We start from the raw sequence: 19,499 nt of genomic DNA on the forward strand, positions 1-19,499 counted from the left end.
TACAAAATGTACAACGACACTTACAACATATTACAAAAAGTCTTACAACGACACATACAACATAGTACACTCTAACTAGTTATGAAGTCATATAATTATATAGAATTTGTTTCTTCCGGAATAAATGAAAGGTTAACCATAAAATATCGCGTGCCGTCAGTTTTCAAAATGACTGCAATTTACTTTTAATAGGACGCCATTTCTTCTTTGGAACGGCTCTTACTCTTCCGTAAACAGACTACATCAAAATTATATAGGTCCGTACACCGTGAACAGACTACATCAACATTATATAGATCCGCACTCCGTAAACAGACTACATCAACATTATATAGATCCACACTCTCATTGAAGTATCTATCATACCACACACAGATAGATCGTGACACACTTTTGTCTGTGCGACACTACTCGGCCGTGAACACATCGTTTGTATGTATATATTAACTGTGAATTAGTTTGGTTGTCAATGACGTAATCAAAATAATGTTATTTTAGGACGGTACCGAACTAATTAGGGTCATCTAATGGGTCACCAAAGTGTCATGTTACAGGTAAATTGGCATGAATCCCCCGACACTCTTCAGGAGTGGGACGTTTTTGTGAATGTCAAGCTCATTAGTTAATCTCTATGAATTCTTCTACTCTCTTGTATAACAGCAGTGCTAATTTATGATGCATACAAATGAAGTAAACTTATTTTCCAATTACGATAAAGGTTTTCTGGGTATAGTTTCGGTGAAAGGGCTTGTTATAATTAGGGGTCTCGGTGTTGTATGTCCTAGTTACAGTGTATAAGTGAGTTTGTGCAGAAATAATTTCACCAAGATACCGGTTACTGTAAAAGTTGTCGCTGTCAACACAAGGAGTAGTGGATGCACGCTGTTACTGTGCTGACCGATCGATAGATTAGCAAGTAATGTAACAAGTTAGTCGTATGAAGCGTTTGGTTTGACAGGAAAACAAGAAGTCGTGGAGAAAGTGATCTGTGGTGTAACAAAGAGGTCGTATTTTACTTAAGCTGCCTAGGCAGTGTGTGTGTGTGTGTTATTGAGATAAAGGCGTCTTTTGTCTTATTTGTCCTCTAATCATATGAGGTGGGGTTTCTTGCACACGCGCGTAGATGGTATAAGTGGGTTCAATTTATATTAAAGTCTATATAAAATTTTGTAGATTTTTAGAAAATTAAGTAAATTGATTCTAAATTAATTTTTGTATCAAACAGTGCTCCTCCATTGTTTAATGTTCTTAGTAATTATCACAAATATGTTTTTCATAAAATTTTGAGACATTGTATAACTTTACGTCCTGTGTCATTGTTATTATATATATATGACCTCTTGTTACATACGATAGTGAGTCAGTGTGATATCAATAAAACATAGAAACCTTGTAGGTGTGGAAGGTGTCTGAGGTACTTGTGACAATATCTGTTCTGTTTGTGACATTATGCCATGTACTTATGACATATTATCAAACATTTGTGACATTTTACCTTATTATAATGTCACGAATTGACGAACTCGTGACATCCAGTACTTTAGATAGTATATACCTCGCTGCTTGTAGCAGCCGATTCTTTCACTTAGTACTTATGGCGTTACATATCGTACTTGTGATGCTACATCTAACACGTATGGTATCACATCTAGTACTTATGAAATTATATCTAGTACGTGTGACACTATATCTTGTACGCATGGCATTACATCTAGCACGTGTGGCATTACATCTAGCACGTGTGGCATTACATCTAGTACGTATGGCATTACATCTAGAACGTATGGCATTACATCTAGCACGTGTGGCATTACATCTAGAACGTATGGCATTATATCTAGAACGTATGGCATTACATCTAGTACGTATGGCATTACATCTATTACGTATGGCATTACATCTAGTACGTATGACATTACATCTAGAACGTATGGCATTACATCTAGTACGTATGGCATTATATCTAGTATGTAGGGCATTACATCTAGAACGTATGGCATTACATCTAGTATGTAGGGCATTACATCTAGAACGTATGGCATTATATCTAGTACGTATGACATTATATCTAGTGCGTATGGCATTACATCTAGTACGTATGGCATTACAGCTAGTGCGTATGGCATTACATCTATTACGTATGGCATTACATCTAGTACGTATGGCATTACATCTAGTACGTATGACATTACATCTATTACGTATGGCATTACATCTAGTACGTATGACATTATATCTAGTACGTATGACATTATATCTAGTGCGTATGGCATTACATCTAGTACGTATGGCATTACAGCTAGTGCGTATGGCATTACATCTAGTACGTATGGCATTACATCTAGTACGTATGGCATTACATCTAGTACGTATGGCATTACAGCTAGTGCGTATGGCATTACATCTAGTACGTATGGCATTACATCTAGTACGTATGGCATTACATCTAGTACGTATGGCATTACATCTAGTACGTATGGCATTACATCTAGTACGTATGGCATTACATCTAGTACGTATGGCATTACATCTAGTACGTATGACATTACATCTAGTACGTATGGCATTACATCTAGTACGTATGGCATTACATCTATTACGTATGGCATTACATCTAGTGCGTATGGCATTACATCTAGTACGTATGGCATTACATCTATTACGTATGGCATTACATCTAGTACGTATGACATTACATCTAGTACGTATGGCATTACATCTAGTACGTATGGCATTACATCTATTACGTATGGCATTACATCTAGTGCGTATGGCATTACATCTAGTACGTATGGCATTACATCTAGTACGTATGGCATTACATAAAGCACGTATTGCACTATATCTAGAACTTATGACATTACATAAAGCACGTATTACACTATATCTAGAACTTATGACATACATCTAGAACTTATGACACTACATTAAATACGTATGGCGTTATATCTAGTACGTATTGTATTACATCTAGTACGTATGACAATATATCTAGTACGTATGACAATATATCTAGTACGTATGACAATATATCTAGTACGTATGACAATATATCTAGTACGTATGACAATATATCTAGTACGTATGACATTGCATCTAGGACTCATGGCTTTACAACAACTTCTTACATTGTACTACGGACTTAGAACTTTATATCAAATATATGCGACACTGATGTACATTTGTGACTGTCACTGTAGGCATAAGTTGACAATCCTGTTAGATAGTTCGTCGTACTCGTGATATCATACGATGTACGTTGGATAACATGTACGTGATATTGCATTCGGCATCAGAAATAACTGAGGTACAGAATTATATGCATGTAATTCTCTTACATCCTTTTGACATTATACGTCATGCATGGGACGCTTTTTAACACTAACTTAGGAATACTTGTGGTAGTATTTGGCAGTAATTTGTAATACATTTGTGGTAATTGTGAAATAATCAGACCGACCAAACATGTGAAAGATCGACGTCAACATACCCTACACAATATCAAGCATACGCTCGCATATCCATACATAGATAAAACCGTAATTGGGCATTGTGATACAATCGTGTTGAATAGACCGAAGACTTTCAGATAATCAAGAGGTTTGTTGATGGTAACCGTTTCAAATTAGGATTTCAGTCTTCTGTGGGGTGAAGATCAATGCAATGCGCTAAATTTCATTATAATGGTTTTACCTGTCCATTTCTTACGTCTTGTCTAAACATTAAGGTAATTAAGGAAGAGACTACTTAAAAAAAGAAGAAAAAAAAAGTAGCGAACCATATTATTGTCTAATGTTACCTGAGGAAACAAGTAGAGAATCATCTTATTACCCAATGGTACCCGAATAAACAAATAGGGTATCATCTTATTGTCTAATGCTACCCGAGGAAACAAAAGACAAGAAAACTAAGGCCAGCATGTTTTATCTTATGCTGTTTTATTTGTGTCTGTTAAGAGAGTTGTAGAAAGCAACTTAATTAAAACGATCTCAAACAGAGAAGACAACTGTGTAATGACATGTACACAGCCGGTCAGACACTCTGAAATTGGCAACATTAGACGAATTGTCTGCGGAGCACTGTCACATTTATTGAAGCATTTCCGGGAATTCACCGCAGAGTGGGAAATGGAGACAATATATCGTAAGAAATTGATTATGCTGTTGAATAAAAACACGTGTCATTTTCTTAATAAACGAATGACAATTAATCATTACCTGACCGAGAAATTCTGAACCAGGGGAGGAAAATAACAAATAGAGATAGCACGGAGATAGATTTTTAAAATTCAAATATTCATTTATGTATGCGTTTGTGAACACAACATGGTTTTAAAGCTGAAAAAATCGCTTATTTTCTTCGCTGATTAAAGTATCATAACATTACAAGTTTGAATTTAAAGATGACGATAGTTTTGACCTTTGGATAAACAAGCATTTATTGTTAAGATATGACGTGAGAATACTTTCGTGTTTTCGGTATCTTAATTTACCAAGCGACAACGAAACCATTGGCATCATACTTTGCTCATCAGTAAATTGACATGTGCTAATCCAAAGTATTGTTCTTTCCGAAATTATCCGAGAGGAACGAAATGGTAGCCATCTACCCGATCCAAGGCGCCAGATGAACTATCAAATGTAGGCATAACGCCATAGATAGTTAAATAAGCTTCTGGATATAAAATGACATTTAACTGTAAAAAAAGTTGTTTTTTATTGTTGCTGAAGTCCCCGTTACCACAAAAGTCATTGAAGGATGGGTGTCGAGGAAGACACAAAACAGAAAACAGGCGTGAAGATGGGCGGAACAGAGAATAATAATAATAAAAACATTGCCAAAGTGTTTAGGCGCAGGCAGATCGATATCGGCCACTTGCATAAGTAGAAGAAATCCAACAGGGAAACTGACCCGGTCACATTATCCTGAGATGGGAGAACTAGTCGACTCACTCCACAAGTGCTAAGCAGGAGTAGTAACTTCCATTTTTAGACTCTTGTATGTTTCGGCCAGGGATAAGAACCCAGACGTCAGGGGTGTCCTGCTGGGTCTCTTCGGCAGTATACATCAGTGAAGTAGTTCTATACACCGGCAAAAATTCCGGACTATCACTAGAAGACTTTACACGAAAATACCTTAGCCTCCCAAAATACACGTACATTTGTTCGCACTCGTAACACGCATGTATGTCTCACGCATGGGAGGCCGTCATCAATGGACTTTAGCTGTTGATGAAACGTTAAACATCAATAAATCAAAGTAAACCAAAACCAATTCAAAAACAAAAGGCACAATCTGTATCAATCACCTGGTATTCAAGTCTCGATTCTCTGCCATTCTGCCATATAGTTTATCAACAGATCCAGATCCTATGCTTCAACAAATTTTAACTCTCTTACCTTGAAAATCGGTCAATGTAATAACACTTTACATCATCCCAGCAGTTAAGCAGAAGAAATTTAGTGTTTATCTTGATTCTAGTTAATCATGAAGAAGAAATCATTTGAATGTTGTAACAGATTTGACATTGAATATGGGCCAAAGTCATTTCTTTTTTAATATTGTTTGTTATAATAATGCTCTTAGCGGCTCATCAACACAGAAAAAGTAGATCATAAATAGGAGTTTAACAAAATTGACCAGTGATACCATATATATGGGCCAAGGTCATTTCCGTTTGCAAACTTTATCGAATGTCATGCAAACAATCGGTCAATCGCCCCATTATCCATTTTAATGTCATCATATCGTTTATGTTTTTCATAATTGTTATCTAAAGAAATGGCCCCGGGCTACTAATATATAACGCATCATCTTGCCCCTATGTCAATTATGTTTGTAGTAGTTTTACACAGATCAGCACTTATTTGATGGTCATTCAAACTGCATACAAATTACACTAAATTATGTGGAGTAGTATATGAATTCATTCAGATTAAGATGCTTTCATCAAGAATTCATTGGAATCACCACAAGCAAATGTCAACACTGTCATTTCACAGGGTTATTTAATCTACATGTATAAGGAGGAATAAGCTGAAATCAGAAAAAAACAAACAAACACATGCAGATTTTAGGTCCCCTGAGACGAACTATCAGGTGACTTATTTGACAGGACAGGCTGAGGGAGCACTTTGTAAAATCGTGTCCTAAAGGAGGAATTAGGCAATTGTTTTACGGATTATTATGTGTAGGGGATACAAAATCGTAGTTAAAGACAAGGTCTGTTAAAGATGAATGTTTCTTGATGATTGTTGTATATAGTACATGTATGTGACGTGTCAGTTTGAATAAATATATCTTTAGTCGAGAGGCGGGGTGCCGTTTCGCTCGTGGCGGAGTTGCTACGTTTTCTATGCGAGCGCCTGTTATTCCAATAGCTCTTTGTCCTTGGCCGTGCGCCCGCAACCTTTTTACATTTTCTACTTTTTCTCATAAACCCTTGAATCATTGTCATTGAGATTTTGTAGACGTAATCGTGAGTATCCCTCACACCCCGCTAAAATGAACACTGTTTGCATAAAGCATGATATTTTGGTTTTTGACCATCTATTTTGATGGTTAGAGGAAAATTATGAGAGTAAAAATGCACCCCATACGAAAAGGTATCACTATTTTTGACGGAGTATTCACCGGGAAAACTTTTAATACCCCATCAAAACACCATCTAGTTACTTAGTTAATACTATTAACACTCCATCAAAACATCAGCTAGTTAGTTAGTTAATACTATTAACACTCCATCAAAACACCAGCTAGTTAGTTAGTTCATATTTTTAACACCAGCTAGTTAGTAAGTTAATACTTTTAACACCAGCTAGTAAATACTATTAACATCATCACTGGAAAGACCATCAGTGAAAAAAGATTAGTAAACATGAACAGAAAATGATACAATGTTAAACAAATATAAATACATTCACATATATAGTTTAAAATGAAAATATGGCTATGGTAACTTATTTCTTGTGGTACAGATCAACATATTTTAGATTGTTCAAATAATTGTACATGTATATGTTTTCATTTTCGAAAACAATATATGCAATGCTTCTCTTTACAGAATTAGTATGCATAACAACATTGCGTACGAGTGTCGTTGCAGAGTTTCAAGACCGACCGGACTCTTGTCAAGCTCTGACTGTGCGAATGAAATCATGTTAACATGTAAGCCTTTGTTACAAAATGGTAACTATATATTGTCGCTCGATGGGACATAATTTCGTGTGTATATACACACTCTACCCAATAGGCTACTGATCGGATGTAGGCATATTCCCCTGTCCTGCTTTGGTTAGCCCCCTCCTTTCGGTTCATGTCTTTCCTAGTTTTGATGGCTTCTTCGATTTGTCTTGTATTTTGCGTTTTGTTCTTTTCCCACTATTTATACATTTTCCCAATCAATGATGTGATTGTAGGTGTTAGCATGGTCTGTCAATGCCGATATACTTGGTTGTAGATGTTTTCGTGTGAAAGTGGTGATGATAATTTTTTCCACGTCTTTTTGATGTTCTTTGAGTTGTGTTCCGAATGTTCTACCCGTTTCTCCTTTCTCTGAAAGCTGACAGATCTTACATGTAATTTGGTATACTACCTCTGTTTCGTCCTGAATGTCTTGTCTTTTGGGTGTAATAGTAACTGTCTGTGTTGTTAATGGTCTAATCGGGGTGCTGATTGTGTTTTCTCATCACTCTTGAGAACGCCCCAGATGTCCTCTTTTCACATAAGTAGAGTAACCAATCCTTTGTATTTGGTTAGATTAGGATCTTTTCTGGCTTTTTCTTCTTCTGTTTTTTCTTGTAGCACACTTTTCCCTTTGTTGATTGGCCAATCGGGGTAGCTACAACGGGTAAGGGCATCTTTGATATGTTGACCTTTTCTGTATCTGTCATACTGTGCCTTGATGATGTTGTTGCATCTGTGCAGGTTTGTAAGCAAAACATGTTTTTGGTGAAACAGATGCTGGAAGTTGAAAGCTAAATATTGTCGTTGTGTGCGGGCTTTCTGTATACCAATTACCAATCCTTCCCTTTCCTCCTCGTGGGTAAATTTGATGGAGTTGTTTTCATCCACTTGTTTCAGGTGATCTGCAAAGCCCTACACAGCTCCCTTTTAAATTATTTCTCGGATGTTGCCTACATCTGTTTGACATGATTCATGAATAAATTCGCGACTATGGTAAAAGGTCAGAAGCTCAATGATGCTGTCTACTGACAAGTTTGTTCTCTTTCTTAGTGCCTTATATGCTGTTAGCCTCTGTCAGATGATGCTGATCGCCTCCTGTACTGGTGTGTTGGTGAAAAGTGAGACAATGTCGTGGGAATTAAAATGTCCTCTTCTTCAATGATGACATTCTCGAAGTTTGATACTAGGTGATAAAAAGTCTTGACATGGTATTCTGTTGTTCCTACCAATGAATTGTGACAAATTGTAACCAATCGATCATGTAGTCCACTATAAAACGCAATGGGTGACCCGGTTTTTATATTTAAGGAGTGCAATATAATCTAGGGATAGCTTCTGATTTCGGGTAAAGGAACTTGTATTACTTGTCAGTAATGTGCGACTCATCTCTGAGTTTAGTCAAAAGTTCAATCATTTTCTTTTTGCAGTTTCTTCACTTGACTTTGCTTTCGGTGTCCTACTGGGCATCTTCGGCATTATGCTCCAGTGAGGTAGCACTATAAATCGGCAAAAGTTCCGGCCTATCACAAGGACACTTAACATGAACATACCGCAGTCTCCTAAAACACATACGCACTCACCACATGCATGCATGCCGCACGCACGGGAGGCCGTCCTTATATGACCCAAGCTGTTAATAGGACGTTAAACAAAATAAACCAAACCAAACTAAACTTTGCTTTCGTAGTCATTTGTGCCTAGCACTACTGTGGCATTGCGTATTCGGTACAGTTGATAAATACACTCAATATAGACAGACGAAATGTCCCATCGAGCGATAATGTAGAGTTACCATTTCGTCACATAGACGTACAGGTAAACCTGATTTTCGCTCACACTGTCTGTCAGAGTTTGACAAAGAAACAAGTCGGTCTTAAAACGTTGCAATGACACCCGTACGTATTGTTACGTATACTGTTTGTGTCAAGTTAACCTTTTTATTTATATATCCAAACTGATGAATCTTATTACAGATTTCTGAAAACAAGTTTCAGACATATACTGCTGAAGTATATATTTTTTCTTTTAGGTTTTAGATCAATGCAATCCAATAAAAAGTGTTTAACGGTAAATGGTCTATTGTAAGCGACGCACAGATACTGGTCGTTAAAATAGGAGCGCTCCCAAACGAGAAACTATTCTAAGCGTTAAAATGACCTGGACCAAAGCCCAAAGAATTGGATTAAAATAAAATTAGAAACAAAAACTAAAAGAACCACGGCATCGATAAAAAAATTAAGCGGAAACAAAAAGTTGGACGAGAAAAAAATAGAATGTGTGTGTTTTTGCAAAGCTGTTTGTGATTGTCTTCTTGTAATAAAGCGCAATTGATGTAGACAGTACAGTGCTATCTCAATGAATACTTCCTTAAACACCCAGCAGGACACCCAAACCCTTCACCTTAAACTGAGTCCAAAAATGCAAGAATCTTTAACGAAAAAGCGTCAGACAGCGTCTAGGGTGAATTTTGTGTGACATGTTGTTGATGATTGTTTTAGTCAGTTAACTAGAAAAGGACCAATACACACGGTTATTTGATTAAGATTTCATGTAAAGAGTTTCCATACTATTCCAAGGAGGGTCCCTTACTTTATAAACAACACATTAATTATATTGTTTACGTTTGTTTAAAAGTTATTAATCCGTTGTTAATATGATAAGGATCGTGTCAGGTGTAGCATTGTAGTGATGACCCTACGGCAGCGTCTTTTATTACCATCATCATCTTTCAGTGACACCGTCCTTAATTAACCTCGGTGTGGTAATAGGAAATAAAACAACACCAGACCGAAGGTAGAACTAAAAAGAATCTAATCCTTAACTATTTCCGTTTGCAACTATATATTCAAATTGATTTCATGTTTTTATGCTTTACTAGAATAGAAAGACAGTAGAACATTTAAATTCAGAAAACTTCCTACGCATATCCTCCATCGTCATGGTGATTTCAAATTATGTACTAGGCAACATTTCTCAACAAAGAAGTACTAAGACTGCTATACAATTCCATACAATCTAAATGTTTGTAATCAGGTTAATAGTGTGTATTAATGAATAAGCTTCCATAACACCGGGAATATTTAAAAAAAAACAAAAACTTTCGATCATTGTATTAAGTAATTATAGATGCGACAACAATTCGTGATCACGTTGTCATGTTCTGATATGTTGTAGTGATGTCGGAAAGGATTAGACCGTCCGTAGTCAAGATAACGTGGCCTATAGGGTGGTCATTTTGCCATGTCAGAGCTAATGTATTTCAGTGTGGCCACACTATACAAGTGCCCAGTATTAAAGTAAACTAGTTGTTTTTTGAAAAAAAACACTATTACATTTCAACAATGATTGGGTATGTCTGTTTAACGTGACTCTAAAATAGATGTCTCATGTTTTGTAGCAAGATGAAAGATGCTAAAAAATTATCTTTTAACATTCAAAATAGATTGAATTAATGAACGATAGTAGGATGAAAAATTTATTATGGGCATTTTGGTTAAGACTAATCAATATTTTTTTCGTATTGGTTTTGTTGTCCTCATAACTGCAAGCGTCATACAAGGATGGATATTAAATGGATTCAAAACAGAAAAAGCGGACAGGAAGGAAAGAGAGAAAAAGATTTTTAAAGACCCACTTAATATGGCGACAGCAGATGAATGCTGGTCGTTTAAATGTCCCCATAGCACGAGGACACTGAAACTATTCCCTCTTCTGCAGGGATCACTTCAAATCAATATAAAACAAAATAGGTATATTCTTCGTCTCTATTCCCCCTGAGCAACATAATTGGATATTACTATATTGTATTCGAGCACCCGATTATACCAACAGCCAGGGTCACTTTAGGGTATTGTCAAGAGGACACCAACAGACAATTACACATACCTACTAAACAATATGTTTATCACATACCCATTAAACAGTATATGTCTTTATTTATCACATACCCATTAAACAGTATGTCTATATTTATCACATACCCATTAAACAGTATATGTCTATGTTTATCACATACCCACTAAACAGTATATGTCTATATTTGTCTATGTTTATCACATACCCACTAAACAATATATGTGTATGTTTATCACATACCCACTAAACAGTATATGTGTATGTTTATCACATACCCACTAAACAGTATATGTCTTTATTTATCGCATACCCACTAAACAGTATATGTCTTTATTTATCGCATACCCACTAAACAGTATATGTGTATGTTTATCACATACCCACTAAACAGTATATGTGTATATTTATCGCATACCCACTAAACAGTATATGTCTATATTTATCACATACCCACTAAACAGTATATGTCTATATTTGTCTATGTTTATCACATACCCACTAAACAGTATGTCTTTATTTATCACATACCCACTAAACAGTATATGTCTATATTTATCACATACCCACTAAACAGTATATGTCTATATTTGTCTTTATTTATCACATACCCACTAAACAATATATGTGTATGTTTATCACATACCCACTAAACAGTATATGTGTATGTTTATCACATACCCACTAAACAGTATATGTCTATTTATCACATACCCACTAAACAGTATATGTCTATGTTTATCACACACCCACTAAACAGTATATGTCTATTTATCACATACAAACTAAACAGTATATGTGTATATTTATCACATACCCACTAAACAGTATATGTGTATATTTATCACATACCCACTAAACAGTATATGTGTATATTTATCACATACCCACTAAACAGTATATGTCTATATTTGTCTATGTTTATCACATACCCACTAAACAGTATATATCTATGTTTATCGCATACCCACTAAACATTACGGAGACGGATTAATATAAGTTTTTAAAAAACTTGTTTCTGAATCCATTTCATGCTGTATTTTTTTTCTGATTGTGTCTACTTTTCATGTGTTACCAATGAATGAATAAAATAAAGTTTACATTAAACATTATATCTGTATGTTCATCACATACCCACTAAACATTATATCTGTATGTTCATCACATACCCACTAAACATTATATCTGTATGTTCATCACATACCCACTAAACATTATATCTGTATGTTCATCGCATACCCACTAAACATTATATCTGTATGTTCATCGCATACCCACTAAACATTATATCTGTATGTTCATCACATACCCACTAAACATTATATCTGTATGTTCATCACATACCCACTAAACATTATATCTGTATGTTCATCACATACCCACTAAACATTATATCTGTATGTTCATCACATACCCACTAAACATTATATCTGTATGTTAATCACATACCCATTGAACAGCATTTGTCTTTAATATATTCCTACTTAACAGAATTCTTCCGAGAAACATCACCATTCTTCTGCAAAAAGAATTCGCAGTAAACAATTATCACCTTTCTCAACAAAACAATATAGAATATCTATATAGCAATGAAACCATAATTCTATATCAAACTGGAGAAAACGAGGTCAAAATATGATCAGAAATTTTGCATGGAGACACTTGAAAAAGTATAATGATAACAGGGTAAGTATTTAGGTAAAGGTATCGTCTTCTGCTTCATTGACGAAACTCGCCATGCAGTTCTAAGACACTTCGGGGTTAAGTAATTTTCCCAAAATAAGACTTTACCTTAAAATAACACAATGGAATCGAATAATTCTAAATAATATCATAATGTCCAACATCAAACTATCATGTCTTTTCAGCAACCTGCATTTCTATCGAAACCTTGTGTTGTTAATCTTTCGTTCAGTAGCCGACTTTCGTCGTGAAAATCAGGAGAATGAAAACAATCCTTGAATATCAAATTGACTAAAACATATGAGTACCATAGGTAGGGGAAGTAACGGTGTTACTATATATAGAAATGAAATTGAACAACAGGGGAGTTGAAATCATCACGCTCTTCATCCAGCTTAGTTGTAAGGTGTCCCTGTCAAAGTGTCAAAGTGTAATACAGTGTATCCACTCCTACATGGGTTAGGTTGTATCCTTGAAAATCTCGTTGGTTGCACAATTAATTAGTTTCCAATCCTTATTTCACACCTTGTATATGGTTTCAGATATACGTTCAGATAGCTTCGGATTGCCCAAGTGTTGACCAAGATTTATGTTAAGACATGATATTGATTTTGACGTAGGCTCGCAGCATTAAAATAGATGTTTCTCAACATTTTTCTAATATTCATAAAACGAGAAATAAAACATTGAATTTGTATATGTTAAGGTAAGAACTCTTATTAGTAGACGACTATATGTTTCATATTGGACATGTCACATGTTCACTACTTAAAGAAAGTAATGACTAAGAAAATGTAGGCAGCATATGCAGACTTAATTATATAACCGACTTATTTATGGAATCTAATTTCATTTAATTAGTACCCAGTATCATTAAACTCTTAGTCGATGATACTCCGGATCGAGCAACGGACGAAATGAGGGGATTAAAGCTAGAAATTGCATGTCTTAAAATTGACGGGAAAATTCTACTTTCTTTTCCTGCAGACAGATCTTTTGGGAAGGAACATGTCTGATGTACTGCTTTGCGTGTACGTAGGGTGCATAGACACTGCCAATGTTTACATACATTGTATTTCTAAGAAACATCTGAAGAGAAAGTTATGTGACCCCTGCCTCGGTTATATCATACTACAGGCTAGCTTACTGCCCTTATAACGACATTTTTTTTTATTAACTATGATGTAAATCAAACAAATATGTGAATTAATGATGTAATTTTTTAACATTTCACGCATAAATGGAATAAAAAGATGATGTTATTGTGAAACAATATTCTGACTCCTTCCTGTAGTTGACAGCTTTCCCGCCACATTGGATTCAGCTGTTTTGCAATTCAATCTAATGTCCAGCTGGTCCGTCAGCGTATAACGCCTAATGAATGACGATTATTGACTTTTTGAAAAAAAACACCTTTTCTTTTTCAGTTGTGTACTGGTGTGTAAACTGCATCTTTTACAGATTTTTCAAAAATTAAAGTCGTATGTGCGTCATTTTAGAATATTCATAAAACGCATTTAACATACAATTAAAAGAAAAAAAACAAAACAAAAACCCCTTACATAACTATGACCTGTTAAGGCGGTTTACCAGGGGTGCCAAGTTTCAGAAATCTTACGTCTACGACTAAAATGTAGAGAATACTTACGCGTTTACAAGTCTATCAAACATTAACGAGGACAAAATGTTTATAATGAAGTCCTTCGTCAAGCAAAAGGATAGTTACACGAGTTCCTGAAGGGGAAGCGCTTCATGGTCAACATCGACAATTGAAATCTTGGCAGAATTTAAACTTACGTTCAGGATGGTTATAATGGAACCGCTTATCATATCAATAGTGTAAAAAAAAACTAGAACTACGTCCAGGATTGCTGACCTATGACCCCGCTTCAGCTCACTCCGATTCCCACTCTGCGCCAAACACTTGGATAAATTGGCAATATAGCAGATCAGAACAGTAAGAAAATGTTCAAAACTTTGTTCTGACTACATTAGTTTCGCAAAGCGTGTAAAAAACTACTGAAAAAATGCAGGACAGGTTTCCATGTAAGAATATTGGCAAATGAAAAATACTGCCACAAAAAGGCGTAATAAAAAGTGAATGATATTAGGGCGTGGTGAGTACATCCGTGAATTTTTTGGATGAACAAGACGAGTTTTCAGTCTACAACCATAGTAAAAGATCTCAACTTCAGTGTGTTATGATTATATAGGTAAATGTTCAAAAACATTCGATAAAAACTGATGGAGTTGTTCGAACAAGATTAGGCCCACAATGATAATTGAAAGGGGCACATATACTATAAAAATTGGCGGTTCAAAAAAGCTTTTGTTTAAAAAAATTTCGGAAAAGAACGGTCGGACAACTTGCGTCTAGTTCACCCTCTCACTTTGTTGATGGGATTATAGTAATCCAGGTGCAGGGTATTAGGAGTCAGAGAAAGGAAATATTACTGCCATTTTTTTTATCGAAACAATAAATCCATGGTAAGGTAATAGTACGTGTTAGCACGACCGTAGGCAAATGAATATGTAAATATTGGGAAGGGTGTGGGCGGAACAGCCTACAGATAACAATACAAATTAATATGTAAATATTGGGAAGGGTGTGGGCGTAACAGTCTACAGATAACAATACAAATGAATATGTAAATATTGGGAAGGGTGTGGGCGTAACAGTCTACAGATAACAATACAAATGAATATGTAAATATTGTGAAGGGTGTGGGCGTAACAGCCTACAGATAACAATACAAATGAATATGTAAATATTGGGAAGGGTGTGGGCGTAACAGCCTACAGATAACAATACAAATGAATATGTAAATATTGGGAAGGGTGTGGGCGTAACAGCCTACAGATAACAATACAAATGAATATGTAAATATTGGGAAGGCTGTGGGCGTAACAGCCTACAGATAACAATACAAATGTTAATGTATTCCATGGCTAATTACGTGTATGAGACGTAATATGAATTTTATGAATGAGTAGTTTTAATATTTCTTTGTCTGGCGGATTTTTTAGCATGGAATAAGATGATCCCCAAATATGGTAATTTTAATACAATGCATTAATTAACTTAGTTTACATATCTGTCCAACAGGAATGATACAAGGTAGGGGCGGCGGGAACGGGTCCACAGTGTAGAAAGTCTAGCGTATTTTTACGTGTAATCCAACGCGACATATTCTTCAGGGCCCTTATAACGACAGGTTTACCTTCTTTATTCCAGACAAATATGTTATCGTTGACATCAAATTCACAGATAAAAAAAACCCAAAACACCCAGACATTTACCGACATAATAACTAAATCGTAATTCTAACTCAAAATCAATATCACAGGGGTAAAACATGAGCAAACACTTAGATTTGTATGGAGACAAAAGCACCAGGAGAACGAGACTCGCTATTGAAATACCTCTCTTAAGGCAAGTCTATTTAACAGTTTCTTATACCTTGTCCTTTGACTAAAGTTTGTTCTGCTATTTATTCGCTCAGTTTTAAGCGGACCTTTTCAAAATGTCCTTGGAATGACCAGTATAATCCGGAAATGCCCCCCCTGAAAGAATTCGGCATCCCCCCCCCCCCCCCAAACAAAAAGGAAAATAAAATAATAAACACTCCCCCCCCCCCCCCCCCCCCCCCCCCTCCCCTAAACAACTTTTAGATAGTTTTGCTCATTTATATAAAACATTTCAACACAATGTTATCCGGCTGTTCATTTTTTTCAAGTTTTTGATGAGTATTTAAAGCCAAATTGTGGGAATGGCCGGTAAGGTATGGAGTTGTGCCCCTGAGGTAATTTTTATTCATAAGTTAAATTAAATTTGTTCTATGCAGTCATACAGTTTTCAACAGATCTTTTCAAAATTGTGTGGGAATAACCAGTACAATGTGGAGATGTGCCCCTTGAAATGATTTTGGAACACTACACCTTTTTAAGAAAAGCATGCCCCTTCTATTAAAAAAAACCCCGAACACTGTCCTTAAACAAACATTGTCTGGCTATCCAGTCACTCAGTTTTCAACAGATCTTTTTAGAGTTTTGTTGGAATGATCAGTACAATGTAGTGATGTGCTCCCTGAAAGAATTTTTGCATTTCAACCACTTTTCAGAGAGTTATGCCCCTTTTGTATGAAAATTTAATTCAATTTAATTTTGTCCGGCTATGCATTTGCTTAGCTTACAGTGGACCTTCTTATAATCTTGTAGGACTGGTAAGCATATTATAGAGTTATTCCCTCTACAGGGATTTTGCATATTTTCCCATTTATAGGGGGTTACAGTTGGCCACTTCTATATAAAATAAACACAATTTTGTCTTGGAAAAGCTTTAAGAATTTAAAAAAAAATATTTTGGGAATAGTCTGTACACTATGAAGTTGTCGTTGCGGGAGTGTTCATCAGCCATCCTGGAAACAGTTCTAGTTGTTTTTTTAGACGGTGGTCAAGGAGATACCAATAGTCAGGACTGAGGACGGTGGTCAAGGAGGTACCAATAGTCAGGGCTGAGGACGGTGGTCAATAAGGTACCCACAGTCAGGGCTGAGGACGGTGGTCAAGGAGGTACCCACAGTCAGGGCTGAGGACGGTGGTCAAGGAGGTACCCACAGTCAGGGCTGAGGACGGTGGTCAAGGAGGTACCCACAGTCAGGGCTGAGGACGGTGGTCAAGGAGGTACCCACAGTCAGGGCTGAGGACGGTGGTCAAGGAGGTACCCACAGTCAGGGCTGAGGACGGTGGTCAAGGAGGTACCAATAGTCAGGGCTGAGGACGGTGGTCAAGGAGGTACCAATAGTCAGGGCTGAGGACGGTGGTCAAGGAGGTACCCATAGTCAGGGCTGAGGACGGTGGTCAATAAGGTACCCACAGGCAGGCCTGAGGACGGTGGTCAAGGAGGTACCCACAGTCAGGGCTGAGGACGGTGGTCAAGGAGGTACCCACAGTCAGGGCTGAGGACGGTGGTCAAGGAGGTACCCACAGTCAGGGCTGAGGACGGTGGTCAAGGAGGTACCCACAGTCAGGGCTGAGGACGGTGGTCAAGGAGGTACCCACAGTCAGGGCTGAGGACGGTGGTCAAGAAGGTTCCCACAGTTTAGGGCTGAGGACGGTGGTAAAGGAGGTACCCACAGTCAGGGCTGAGGACGGTGGTCAAGGAGGTACCCACAGGCAGGGCTGAGGACGGTGGTCAAGGAGGTACCCACTGTCAGGGCTGAGGACGGTGGTCAAGGAGGTACCCACAGTCAGGGCTGTGCACGGCGGTCAAGGAGGTACCAATAGTCAGGGCTGAGGACGGTGGTCAAGAAGGTACCAATAGTCAGGGCTGAGGACGGTGGTCAAGAAGGTACCAATAGTCAGGGCTGAGGACGGTGGTCAAGGACACACCTATAGAAGAACGCAAAGCACAGAAAAACAGAGTAGTGAGGAAAGTGGACAATTTAAGATGCCTACGCCGCCTTTTACGATCAACATGCATTGAAATACAGTAGGCTTTATTGTATAGTGTACCTGGTTTGCTATACAATTATTGAGCAAAGGCATTACAGTATGCTCAAATAATGCCCGTCTTAGTATAATTTGACGGGATGTTTTAACTCTATTGTGTCAGGGTTTAGCAGTATGATGGCATTAAACAATCAGTCAGTTGGTAACGCAGCTCACACCAATCCCCTTACAACAAATGACGTAAAACAACACAAAGATGTACTAAACAAAACCGTCATGGTGTATAAGTGTTAATACACTTACCTTCTGATCTTCCCGTGATGTTCATGTTTCTTTATATAGACAAGGCTAGGTATCCTGTTATTCACACATGTATACACTCCATTAATACAAAGAAACATCTGTTAGATGACGCACACCTGTGTTATCAAATACCGGTCACTTATGAGTGTCGCATCAAATCCTATTCCTTAGCGGCAAATTAATGTATCTGAACCTGTCACAGGAGACAAATACACTTGACTAATTTTAAACAGCTAATTCATCCAGTAAAACACATATTTCATGTCGTAATACGTGCGATTGATTGGAGCGTCCATGTCCACTCCCTATGTCCTTAACTGTCAGACAGGAATCAACACCTTCGGCTCCTTATCGCACGGTTAAGTAGACGCTGTTTCTGGTGCATGTAAATTTCTATTTGAATGCATATTAGATGAGATAAATTAATGCGATACCTATCATGTTCATGTACGAGCCGCGATAATAGTCTCGGATTTGTTGATCACGTGTTAAATTCTCCGGTGTTCTGCCCCATGATAACTGCTTTTATACGCTGATATCAATAAAGTTTGTCCAGTGACCAACAGCATATGGCGTATGTTTCCCGACTTCAGTAAGTATGATCTTCCAGACAATTACATAGTTCAGTGTAGCCTAATAGCGGATACTCTCACAGAACTATCAATATTTACAAAACAGATGTGTAGTCTTAAAGACTTCACTGTCCGAACTTCGCAAAACGAAATAATTTGCAAAATCATACAAAGTTTTAAGGTAGTGTTGTTTTTGAATATATATGTGTGTCAGGTATCCTTATATTTATCTCGCCATGAATAGAAATAAGAATATAGATTTTTTGTGTAAAAGGTTAAAGAAACTGTTCAGTTTTAGAGGCATGAAAAATCTAAAATGAAAAAATAAATAAAAGACTTCTGGTGCCAACGACCTATTTCGAATGTTGCTTGACGTACTAAAAACACATTTCCGATGATTTTGGCAACAAAAAGCATATATTTCTGCAAAAAGCCATCACAACCAATAAACAC

The 19,499-nt window shown here is 36.9% G+C and overlaps 1 protein-coding gene across 2 annotated transcripts in view; it reads right to left on the bottom strand.

Annotated features, from left to right (window-relative positions):
- Window positions 1-18,820, bottom strand: part of LOC117317554 (BDNF/NT-3 growth factors receptor-like) — a 184,206-nt gene extending 165,386 nt beyond the window's left edge. Inside the window, exon 1 of one of the 2 annotated variants that reach the window (XM_033872376.1) lies at window positions 18,475-18,820. In XM_033872376.1, coding sequence (XP_033728267.1) covers window positions 18,475-18,499 — 25 coding nt within the window. In that variant the 5' untranslated portion in view covers window positions 18,500-18,820. The remainder of the gene's footprint in view (window positions 1-18,474) is intronic. The other variant, XM_033872375.1, reaches the window with a different exon arrangement.
- Between the last annotated feature and the right edge of the window lie 679 nt (window positions 18,821-19,499).

The sequence above is a fragment of the Pecten maximus genome, chromosome 19, assembly GCF_902652985.1.
Source record: "Pecten maximus chromosome 19, xPecMax1.1, whole genome shotgun sequence".
NCBI classification, from domain to species: domain Eukaryota; kingdom Metazoa; phylum Mollusca; class Bivalvia; order Pectinida; family Pectinidae; genus Pecten; species Pecten maximus.